The sequence below is a fragment of the Bison bison genome, unplaced genomic scaffold, assembly GCF_000754665.1.
Source record: "Bison bison bison isolate TAMUID 2011002044 unplaced genomic scaffold, Bison_UMD1.0 scf7180017864221, whole genome shotgun sequence".
Taxonomy (NCBI): domain Eukaryota; kingdom Metazoa; phylum Chordata; class Mammalia; order Artiodactyla; family Bovidae; genus Bison; species Bison bison.
The window spans coordinates 1,157,533-1,169,114 of NW_011494793.1; the positions used below are offsets into that span (position 1 = coordinate 1,157,533).

At 47.0% G+C, this 11,582-nt stretch overlaps 1 protein-coding gene across 1 annotated transcript in view; it reads right to left on the reverse strand.

Annotated features, from left to right (window-relative positions):
* The window catches only part of HAUS8 (HAUS augmin-like complex, subunit 8), a 25,968-nt gene that overhangs the window by 9,210 nt on the left and 5,176 nt on the right, over positions 1-11,582 (reverse strand). Inside the window, exons 2-6 of the mRNA XM_010845609.1 lie at positions 11,482-11,543; positions 8,319-8,374; positions 4,248-4,329; positions 1,384-1,476; positions 390-481 (exon numbers count right to left, since the gene is read on the reverse strand). Of these exons, the coding sequence (XP_010843911.1) occupies positions 390-481; positions 1,384-1,476; positions 4,248-4,329; positions 8,319-8,374; positions 11,482-11,543 (385 nt within the window). The remainder of the gene's footprint in view (positions 1-389; positions 482-1,383; positions 1,477-4,247; positions 4,330-8,318; positions 8,375-11,481; positions 11,544-11,582) is intronic.

An 11,582-nucleotide genomic window follows, 5' to 3' on the forward strand; every position in this document is an offset into this window, starting at 1 on the left:
GTCTTCTGCCAGCTGGAGGGCACCCACCAACCCGGCGACCCACCAGAACCAGGACTCGGGGCTCCCCCGCAGGCGAGACCACAGCCCAGCCACCCTCCCTGCCGTGGTCGGGACCTGGCCTGTGGACCACCCTAGTGTGGCACCAGAAAATCAGACCCCAGGCTCATTTTTCACACGACCCTGAGTTTGTATTTCCTCCCATAGGTGTGTACTTGGGAAGACGGAACTCTGTAAATCCTCTAATAATGTCGTGGGCTTTTGTCCTGAAAGGCACAGCTGGCTTGTTCGCTCCTGGAGCAAGGCATCGAGGGGCACCTGGCACAAGGCAGGAGCTGAAACAGATTTAGCCAACCTGCAGCGGCGGCTTCCCTCTCATTTCAGACACTTACTGGGCTCTTTTCACTCACAGCAGAAGAGGATGACAACTCGGCTTTCTTTGACTTTTTTTTTAGTTGTGGAGTCTTTCGGACCACACTTTTATCTAAGATGAAGAAAAGTGTTATCCATAAAGTGAAAAGACACAGGCCACCTAAAGTTCACTGCAGCACTATTTACAAGAGCCAAAACATGGAAGCAACTGAATGTCCATTGACAGATGAATGGATAAAGAAGAGGTAGCATATATCTGGGGCTTTCCTAGCAGCTCAGATGGTAAAGAGTCTGCCTGCAACGCAGGAGACCTGGGTGCAATTCCTGGGTTGGAAAGATCCCCTGGAGAAGGACATGGCAACCCACTCCAGATTTCTTGCCTGGAAAATCTCGTGGATGGAAGAGCTTGGCGGGCTACAGTCCACAGGGTCGCAAAGAGTCAGACATGACCAAGCGACTAGCACTAGTATATATCTACAATGGAATACTATTAGGCCATAAAAAGAATGAAATAATTGTATTTGCAGCAACATGGATGGACCCAGAGATTATCATACTAAATGAAGTCAAGACAGAAAGACAAATATCATATGATATCACTTAATGTGGAATCTAAAAAAAAAAATGAACTTATACACAAAATGGAAACAGACCCACTGACATATAGAAAACAAACTTATGGTTACCAAAGAGGAAAGGTTGGGGGGATAAATTAGGAGGTTGGAATTAACATATAAAATAGATCCCAATAAGGACCTACTGTACAGTAAGGAAACTATACTCAGTATTTTATAATAACATATATGGAAAAATAATCTGAAAAAGAATCTACATAATCTTTATATATATATATATGAATCACTGTATTATGTATCTGAAACTTACACAACATTGTAAATCAACTACACTTTAAAAAAAAAGTGTTTCTAGGGTGAGAAGAGCAGGTTTTGGAAGCCCTCAGGGATGCACTGCAACCCGCAGCGGGGGAATGGACGGGGACAGTGGACGACTTACCGTGAATGGCTGAGAGATCCAGGTCAGACAAGGCAGTGTCATGCCCCTCCAGCAAGGTAGACTGCAGGTTGCCTTTGTCAAGCCCACTGCCATCTATGGGACCCAAGGAGAATTCCCAGGAGTCAGCACAGTTAGCAAGATGTGGAAGCCTGGAAGCAGGAAACTTTTCTCTGCAATACCACCTGCTTCCAAAAACTCAGTTTCTTGCAAAGAAGCAGTAGAGAAGGCTGAAAAACCTTTGGAAATTCCCACCCACCAACTTGAATATATTTTAAAGTAGAACTAGAAAAGAGAGGCATTCTTTAGGACCAAAAGACACAAATAAGCCTTTCTGCTTAGTTTAAATAAAGGATGCTGTGTACATATGAATGTACAAAACAGAAACAGACCTAGGACCTACTCTACAGCAGAGAACTACACTCAGTAGTTTGTAAAGACCTATAAGGGAAAAGAATAGGAAAAAGACAAGACATAGATGTATACGTATAACTAAATCACTGGGCTGTACAACTGAAACTCATACAGCACTGTAAATCAATTATCCCTCGTAAAAATATAAAAATAGGGAATGCCCTGGCAGTCCAGTGGTGAGGAATCCACGCTCTCACTGCTAGGGCCCTGGGCTTGACCCCTGGTTGCAGAACCAAGATCCTGAAAGCTGTGTGGTACAGTCAAAAATAAAGAAAAATAAAATAAACGTATAAATAAACAAACAAGGTGCTTTGCTCAGAGAATTCTCCAGACAACAACACTGGAGTGGAATAGCCATTCCCTTCTCCTAGGGGATCTTTCCAACCCAGGGATCGAACCTTGGTCTCCTGCACTGCAGGCAGATTCTTCTCCGTCTGAGTCACCAGAGAAGGCCAAGAGTCTAATAGCATGCAATATACATGTTCTGCCCTCTGCTCTTTTTCTCTCTTTCTCTTGTAGCTTCATTTTTTAGCCTCTATTTAAAAATGTGAAATTACACCTTGTACTGTCTAAAATGGGCACTTGGTGAATGGCAGGTTTCAATTAAACAAGGTTTCCAGGAGGCTGCAGAATGAGCAAATAGTATGTAAAATACAGTCATGTTAGCAAGTAAACAAAACTCTTCAATGAAGAACTGTGCAGTTGAGGAAACGAGTAAAGTGACAAAAAGTACAAATGGTGGTACCTTTTGTGTTCAAATTTTTAAAAAATGCTCATTAGACAAAAATCTATCAGGAGCAGCTGGCTGCCTCCTGGGTGAGGAACGGGAACTAGAGGCAGGAGATTTCTGTTTCCACTGGTTGAATGTTCTGTCATCTGCATGTAGAGCATTTCCATTAAGAAAACTAATTTCCGATCAAGGCATACAATGGAACTCAAGCAGTCCCTCTAAACTGTCATGGCTATGTTTAAATTACAATTCTGTCTTGGGACTACTGACATGGGGGCGCAGATCATTCTTTTTTGTGGGGCCATCCTGTGCTCTGAGGGTGTCAATCCCTGGCCTCCACCCACCAGCATCCCACACCACCGGCCTCAATAACCCCAGCTGAGAACCCTGAGTTGTAAATGTGGCAGGCCCAGTTTTTGACCCCTCTGACCATGCCAGCTTTCCCAGCTTCACACATGGCCCTCAACCCAGCTGCATGACAGAAGACTAAAAGGCTGGCTCCAGCTCCGTGTGCCCGCTTCTCAGTCACGCCTGGGTCAAGGAACAGAATAACTTCTGACAAACAGCTAGAACAGGATCAGCAAGTTGTAGCCTGCAGGCCAAATCCGGCCCACTTCCCGTGTTTGTTAATAAAGTTCTATTAGGACACAGACAAGCCCATTTGTGTACACACGGTTTGTGGCTGTTTTCACGCTGCGAAAGGCAGAGTTAACTGTTTAGTGACAGAGGCTGTCTGGCCTGCAAAGTCTAAAATATTTACCACTGGCTCAGAAAAGTTTTGCTGACTCTTGATCTAAACAATAAAGCAGGAAATTTAAGTCATAAAAGGACATATTTAGTTTTCTCCTATGGGACTCAAAGTTATTGCCATTTTGAATGAGGGTTCGTGGGCCAAGAAAGTTTTGCTTTTTGTGAATTGCTCTTCTACAAGAGAAGAGAGCTGCCCACTCCCGCCGGTGAGGCAGGCACAGAGCTGGATGATGCGCTACTTTGGGGAGCAGCCTTCCCCAGCTTCCAGAATGAGCACACTGACCAGGACTGGGCAGCAAACACTCCAGTGATGGTCCTCTGAATGGCAGGTCACGGGCGAGCTTCTGCCCTCCTGGGCTACACTCCCCTTTCCTCTGGTCACACGGCATGTGGGATCTTAGTTCCCCGACCAGTGATCGAACTCGTGCCCCACCCCCCGACCCCCGCCCCGCACTGGAAGCTCAGTCTTAACCACTGGACTGCTAAGGAAGTCCCCATTACCCATTTTTTAAATACCCAACACATGACACGTCTACAAGCAGAAAATGTGAAAGTTTTCGTATCGCGCTGGTGAAAGCTTTTAGAAGACGATCCAACCAAAGATAGTGAGAGGCAGGAGGATGCGGCCTCATACCCTCTCTGAAAGTCCTGCTCTCAGAGCTCTGGTGGGAAATGGCCACATGAGCAAGGAACTGGTGCCACAAGGGAGCACCATGATGGCAATGTGGCTCTTCTCTGGGGCCACAAAGGCAGGAAGGGACGGGCCCCCTCATTCCTCTGCCATCCCTTTCAGCTCCTCACACATCCCAGATCAGTCTTCATACTGAAACTCTCCGCCTAGTTCCTTTCCTTCATGCTCCCCATGAAGGAAAGGGAGTTTTAACCCAGCATATTTAGAAACAAAATTCTCCACCATGCTCATCACCCTCTGAGCCTTGGAGCTCTTTCAAACTCTCCCTGCATCTTTACCCACCTTTGCTCTTTTGGAGCTGGCTGGATTTTGTTCCACCTGCAGGCATCGTCCCACCGGCCTTTAATGCATCTGCTGCAGGAGCCTGTTAGGGGAATATACGACCTTCAGGGGACAAGACACCTTCCTTTCTGCCATCTGCAAAGCCTGCATTTGCTCTTACTTGGAGGCAAGGGGATAGACTCAAGGAGTTCTGACACTTAACTGCATATATACAGGATGAAGGCTTCCCAGGCAGCGCTAGTGGTAAGGAACCCGCCTGCCAATGCAGGAGACATAAGAGATGTGGTTCATTCCCTGGGTTGGGGAGATCCCCTGGAGGAGGGCATGGCAACCCACGCCAACATTCTTGCCTGGAGGATCCCATGGGCAGAGGAGCCAGGCAGGCTACAATCCATGGGGCCACAAAGAGTCGGACACGAGTGAAACAACTTAGCATGCACGCCCGCACATAGACGATAAATGTTACTTTTTTCAAAAAAGATACCTTCATATCCGTTGAACATAGGAAACTATCAAAAATTTGCTGGTGGTAATATCTGACATGGCAGATTACAGATGATTGATTTTCTACATACTTTTTAGTATTGCCCAGTTTTACACAGAGAACATATTAATTTGGTAGTCAAAATAAACAAAGCTTCTGTAAAGGTCTTACTCTTCAAAAATTATACAAAAGCAAGCAACAGTTGCAGCTGGCAAGCCGTCATAGTAATATAAAAGCAAAAAGAAAATCTTGTAAAGAGTGAAAACATTTTGATGTACAGACACCACTCCTATTCAGCCTCCCAACAGAGGTCTGAGAATAAGAAATAAAAGCCAAGCAAGTTGCAAAAAAAAAAAAGAAAACTCCCTTCTTGCAGACAGGATACTTCACATAGAAAATCCCAAAAGAGGTTTAGAAGCACTGCTAAAACTAGAAAGTAAGTTTAGCGAATTTGCAGGACACAGGGCCAATATAAAAAGATACTTCTAGCAATGAACAACTTTGTGACCCCATGGACTGTAGCCCACCAGGCTCCTCTGTCCATAGGATTATCCAGGCATGAATACTGAACGGGTTGCCATCTCCTCCTCCAGGGGATCTTCCTGAATCCAGGGATCAAGTCTGGGCTTCCTGCATTGCCAGTGGATTCTTGTACCCTAAGCCACCTGGGAAGCCCCCCAGTGTGCTGGACACCTAAAACTAATACAATGTTATACGTGAATTATTTCTTAACTTAAAAAATTAATAAAATCTCATCACAAAAGAAACAAATTAAAGAAAGAAAGAAAAGACTGTATCTTGTATAACAGCGTTAAAACCACCAAATACTTAGGTATAAACCTAACCAAACATGGAGAAGATCTGTATGCTGAGAATTACAAAATACTGATGAAATAAATCTAACAAAAACAAATAAATGGAGAGGAATATCATGTTCATGGACTGAAAGACTCGGGTGTTTTTAGGATGTTATTCTCCCCAAACTGATGCACAGATTCAATATAATTAAAATTCCAGAAATTTTGGTAGGAAATGGCATTATAAGTCTGAAATTTGTACAGAAAGGCAAAGGAACTAGAAGTACCAGTTTTGGAAAAGAACAGAGTGGGAAAATTCACAGGACCCAACGCTAAGACTTCCTACAAAACTGTATAATCTGGGCAGTGTATAAATGGCCAAAGGACAGACACATAGAAAAGTAGAAAAGAACAGTCTAAAAATGATATACACATGTATAGTCTACTGCTTTGCAACAGACGTGATAAGACAATACAATAAGGAAAGGAGAGTCATTTCAACAAATGGCGCTGGAATATGAGGACGTCTGTACACTTAAAAATGAACTTGAATTTCATCATCACTGCAGATACAAAAATTAATTCAAAATGGATCCCAGACCTAAACGTAAAACCTAAAACTATAAAACTCACTGCAGAAACGGGAGAAAATGTTTGTGATCTTGGCTGAGGCAAAGGTTTCTTAGATAAGACACGAAAAGCACATTCCATAAAAGCAGAAATTGATAAACTTCATCAAAAGTGAGAACTTCTGCTGTTTACAAGACACTTAAGAGAACGGAAAGCCAAGTCATACACTGGAAAAAAAATATTTGCAAATCACCACAAAGGGTTGATATCGAGGACACAGAAAGAGCTCTCACAACTCAAGGATGAGAAAAAAAAAACAATCTAATTTTTTTAAATGGGCAAAAGATCTGAATGGACACATCACCAAAGATATAGGAATGGTCAATAAGTACATGAAAAGATGCTCAGTATCATCAGTTGTTATGGAGACGCAATTTAAAACCACAGTGAGATAGCCATTCGCACCCACTAGGATGGTGTCATCTTACAGTAATGGCTCTCCTCTGTGGCTGCAGCCTCTCTGGATAAGTCGGGCAGTTTTACAAAGTCAAACATACAATTCCCTTATAATTCCACTCTTGGGAGAACTGCAATCACATCCATGCAGAATCCTGAACAGCAATGTTTAAGGTGGCTTTATTCATAAGTGTCAAAAACGGGAAAGAAACCCAGTGTCTTTGGCCAGGGAATGGCTGAGCACACTGCGGTCCATCCATGCAGTGGAATGTCCATCAGCCAGCACAGGAGCCCACGCTAACTGTACAGAGGCAGGCAGGCGGACCTTTACGGGAAAGCAGCCAGTCCGCAAGAGGCTGCAACCTGGGTGGTACCTTTTAAAAGATCTTCTGGAAAAGCCAAGCTACAGGGACAGAAAACAAATCGTGGTTGCCTCGGATGGGGAAGGGCCGGTTCCATCAGAGCACAAGGGGTCTCGGGGGTGACAGACTTCTCCATCTTGACGGTGGTGCCTTTGTGACTGCACGCACTGGTCAAAACTCACAGAATTATATGCTGAAAAGAGTGATGCTTCCTTTATGGAAACTACACCTTAATTTAAAAGATTAAAAAAAAAGAAAATGGAGAAGCTCTTAAAAATCTAAAATACTATATAAGCATGTAGACACATGGGGGTGCTGTAACCAAGCTGTCCAGGAATTTTAAAATTATGAAGTGTGGACTGTTAGCCTTTGTTGAAAATTACTTCAATAATGTAAACCACGGACTCTGGGTCCAGATGCATCATTTTAGGTTCCTAGGCTGTAAACACGCCATACTCCAGTGTGAGATGCTGATGACAGACAGATAGGCACGTGAGGGGGTGGGGTGGGGGTATGGATGGGAAATCTCTGTACTCTCCACTCAGTTTTGCTTTGAAACTCAAACTGCTCTAAAAAAATTAAGTCCATAAAAAAGAAAAAAATCACTCCAAGAAGCGTATCAGTTGGCACAAAAGTATCCTTTTCCTTCAAGCCCGGTCTTAAATCACGTTAATTAAGAAAGAACCTAAAAAAAAAAAAAGAACCTGCCATTCACCCTACCAGAATAAAAGAAAGGCAGTAGAAATAAATATTTAACTAAACTTTACCAAATCTTACAATTTTTCCCAAATCATAAACAAAGATTTGGAAAATGGGATAACAAAAACTTTACACACACTGGCGGTCCGTACACGCTGAAACAAAAAGGTCACTGGGTAATCTAATGACTGTTCTCACTGAACACCACACAAAGCAGGTTCTCAAAGTATTAAATGTTTTCTGCTGTCATTTTCAGTGGTTTCATCATTCCCGTGGTGCGGCTAGAAGGTAAGTCACTAAGCCCTTCCTGTAACGCTGGGCGATTCAGGCACGTCATTTTTCCCCATGGTCTTTCTCTCACACCCTCCAGGTATTTTTTATGACACCAGCCAAGGCCAGAGAACTGTGTGCCAGGCATTAGAAGGAACGGCTTCAGGACAGAATCCAGAAAGGAATTACTGTGTTGAGAGACAGGAATAATTTTATGATTCACTAGAGCTCGTGGCCTTGCACAAGGGATACTCAAAGCGATCAGCCACCCACAAGAGAGATCCGTGCACTGGCGCGAAGGGCCTGACCGTCCCAGAGGCAAACTGGGCCACAGCCCTGAAACGCTTCCTTCAGGACCAGGCGGTGTCTGGCTGCTGCAACTTGTCTCAGAACTCCAAGTTCAGAACGGTTTCAAATGGACGTTATGTGTTACCTTTCTGGGGGCTTTCTTTTCATACTGCAAGTACCGCGACTCCACTATTCTTCCACCTGCAAGGGACACACAGTTGGTTTATAATAAAACTACGGCATGCAGTGTTAAGGATCCACCAGGTGCCCAGGATGCCCACACCCCACCCCGAAAGCTGGGCACTGTCAGCCCGTCCTGCTCAGCTTTGAGCATGTATGAGACATCTTTTGTATGCAAGAAGACGTAGGAGATACCTCCTGTATATAAGGGCTTCCCAGGTGATTCAGCCGTAAAGAATGTGCCTGCCAATGCAGGAGGCGCAGGAGACGTGGATTTGATCCCTTGGTCAGGAAGATCCCCTGGAGAAGGGAATGGCTACCCACTCCGGTATTCTTGCCTAGGAAATCCATGGACAGCGGAGCCCAGCAGGCTAGTCCAAAGGGTCACAAAGAGTTGGACACGACTGATTGATGGAACACACACACACACTGTACACAAGCGCTTGGACTAGAGGCGGAGCCACAGAGACCCAAGAAACTACGATCAAGGAAGAGCAAGGGGGCTTCCCTGGAATCCACCTGCTAATGCAGGAAACCCGGGTTCAATCTCTGATCCCACAAGGCTTGGAGCAACTAAGCTGGTGCACCGAGCCTGTGCTCTACAGCCCGGGAACCGCAACTACTGAAGCCCGCACCGTAGAGCCTGTGCTCCACAAGAGAAGCCACTGCAGTGACAAGCCTGAGCACCACAATTAGAGCGTAGCCCCTGCTCACTGAGACCAGAGAAGAGCCCAGGCAGCAAGGAAGATCCAGCACAGCCAAAAATAAACAGGTAGACACAATTATTTAAAAAAAAAACAAAGGGCATGAGTATGTGCCAACAGTCAGAACAGAAAGTGGGCTCAGGGCAGAGCAGGGCAGGGAAAGGAAGAAAGAGCTTCCAAGGTGGCCACCTGAGAATTCCTTGGCTGTGCAGTAGTTAGGACTCCGGGTTCAATCCCTGCTGGGGGAACTGAGATCCCACAAACCCTGCCGCTTGGCCAGAAAAAGAAAAAAGGCAAAGACGGCCACCTGTTTACCTTCTCCTCCCGCCCCAACTTGCTCTGTGTGCTGTGACCCCAAGTGCCCTTCTCCCACCCAGGCCCGCCTATGACCCAATCATGGTACTGCCTTTTACATCCCCCAAACGCACTCTTAGTTCAGGACTGCGCCCCGAGACTCAGTACCAATACCCCTCTGGAACACAGCCATATTCCTTGGTGAAAGTCCAGCCCCAGGTCCCCTTCCACACCTGACCCCGGAACGCCGAAAGCGGATGGAGGAAGCCCACATGTCCCCTCCATCCCCCAGGGGCTCTCACTTCACACCCAGTGCTCAACCCCAGTCCTCTGCTCTGACCTCCACCTCCTACCCCAGGGCCATCCCTCCAGTCAGCTGGTGACATCTTCCCTAGTCACTGGCAAGACAGAAGCAGTCCCAGGAGGTCCTCCCATCTGGGCATCTAGCTGCCTCTCAACCTCAGGGCCATAACCTGGGCTCCCCCATGTGACGGGACTTCCGTGCTTGGGGGTAAAACGAACCCCCAACTCTGGGTGCTGGGCCCAGCCCTCACCCAGTTAGGCAAACCTACTCCCCCAGCCCCGCCCTATATCACCCCACTTCCTCTCCCCAGGGGTCTCACTGTTCATTCTCTCTCCACTCCAACCCCCGCCCCCTCCCACTTTTCTGCTCCCCTTTACTATACCGGCTCCTCCTCTCCTCTCTGCTTCCCTGGAATCCCCCCACTCCCCAGTCTGGCCCTCACGATCACGAGGAAATTCCTTCCGGCCAGCTCCCTGAGATGCCCCAGCTCCGAGCCTGGCGGGCCATCCTCAGTGCTCATCCTGAGGCAGCAGCAGTGGGCAGCACACTGGCTGCACCCTCCTCTCTGACGCACTGTCCCCAGGCTCACCGCCCTGCGGCAGCTACAACAGGCTGTCTTGTGGGTCCAAGAGCTGCTGAAGGCTGAGCGCCTCCAGGCCCCTTGCGGGTCCCGTGTCCCCTGTTCCTCAAGCTAGCAGGCTGGAGGTAGAGCTGGTAGTCACCCAGGCGTGCCCCAGGCAGGGAAGAGCCGTGCCTGCAGGGAGAGTGGGCTCACTCAGTCAGGCAGGAGGCACCGAGGGTCCAGGTCAGAGCAGGCAGGGTCCAGGGTAGAGAATCAAGCCACACCTGGGATCTGCCACCAGGTGTCCGGCAAGGGACTGGGGCGAAGCACACCCCCAGTTCCAGGTGGAGGAGACCAGAACGCGCTGGGTCTAATACCATCAGCAAAGGAGTTGACTCATCTAGGAAGGAGATTCTGGGTTCCCTGCACAATTGAAAAGCAGTTTCAAGTTGCTGGAAAACTAGAATGCACCTGCTTGTTCTCAACAGCGGTGCGTTTTCCAAAGAAGCAATGTTACAAGGAAGGATATAATTTGTGCCCAAGAACTAGACCATGTGTAAATAGGACAGATTTTACGGACCAGGTGACATAAACCTCCAGTCACTGGGGAACTAGAATTCTGCTCCAAATTCTCTGAGATCCACACTGATGCAGGGCATAAAAATACTTCAGCGTAACAGAGCCTTGAGCTGCAATGTGTGAGAACCTTGGGTCTACCACCCAAACTGGTAGAGTCAAGACCCAAGAGTCAAGGAGGGCTGTTGACGGTGACCCCAGACACAAAGGTGGACATCAGACAGGTGGGTACCCCCGAGAGACTGACACACTTATTCAGAAACAAACTTTGATGTTTTATAACAAATTCAGCTCAGACTCTCCTCACCCACTCTTACAAGTGGGTGTGTCCTGGGCACAGCCCGAGACCCCCATGGCCAGAAAGGCCCACTGCCCTGAACAACACCCCTCAGGGCTGCAGGGCTGGGTGACCAAACTCAGGGTCCCCAAAGGTGTGACTAGAAAGAAGGAAAGCCCCAGCTTTCCTGCTCTGACCTGTTTTTTTCCTTTTTCTTTTTTCCCCAGAAGTACTTACTGCGGGCGGCGGGGGAAACGGGGTAATCACTTTTTTTTTCTGGCCAAGCCAGCAACATGTAGGATCCGAGTTCCCTGATCAGTGCCCCCTGCATTAGAAGTTCTACAGAAGTCCAAAAATCACTTAATTTCAGTGGATTCCATTTCAAAAGATAGATTCTCCCATGTTACTCACCTTGTGTTCTTCCTTTGCTCCTAGCACCCCTAGCAGTACTGGGGCCCACTGCAGGAGGCTTCCTAAAAGAGAGAAACGGCGGGGGGGGGGGGGGGGGGGGG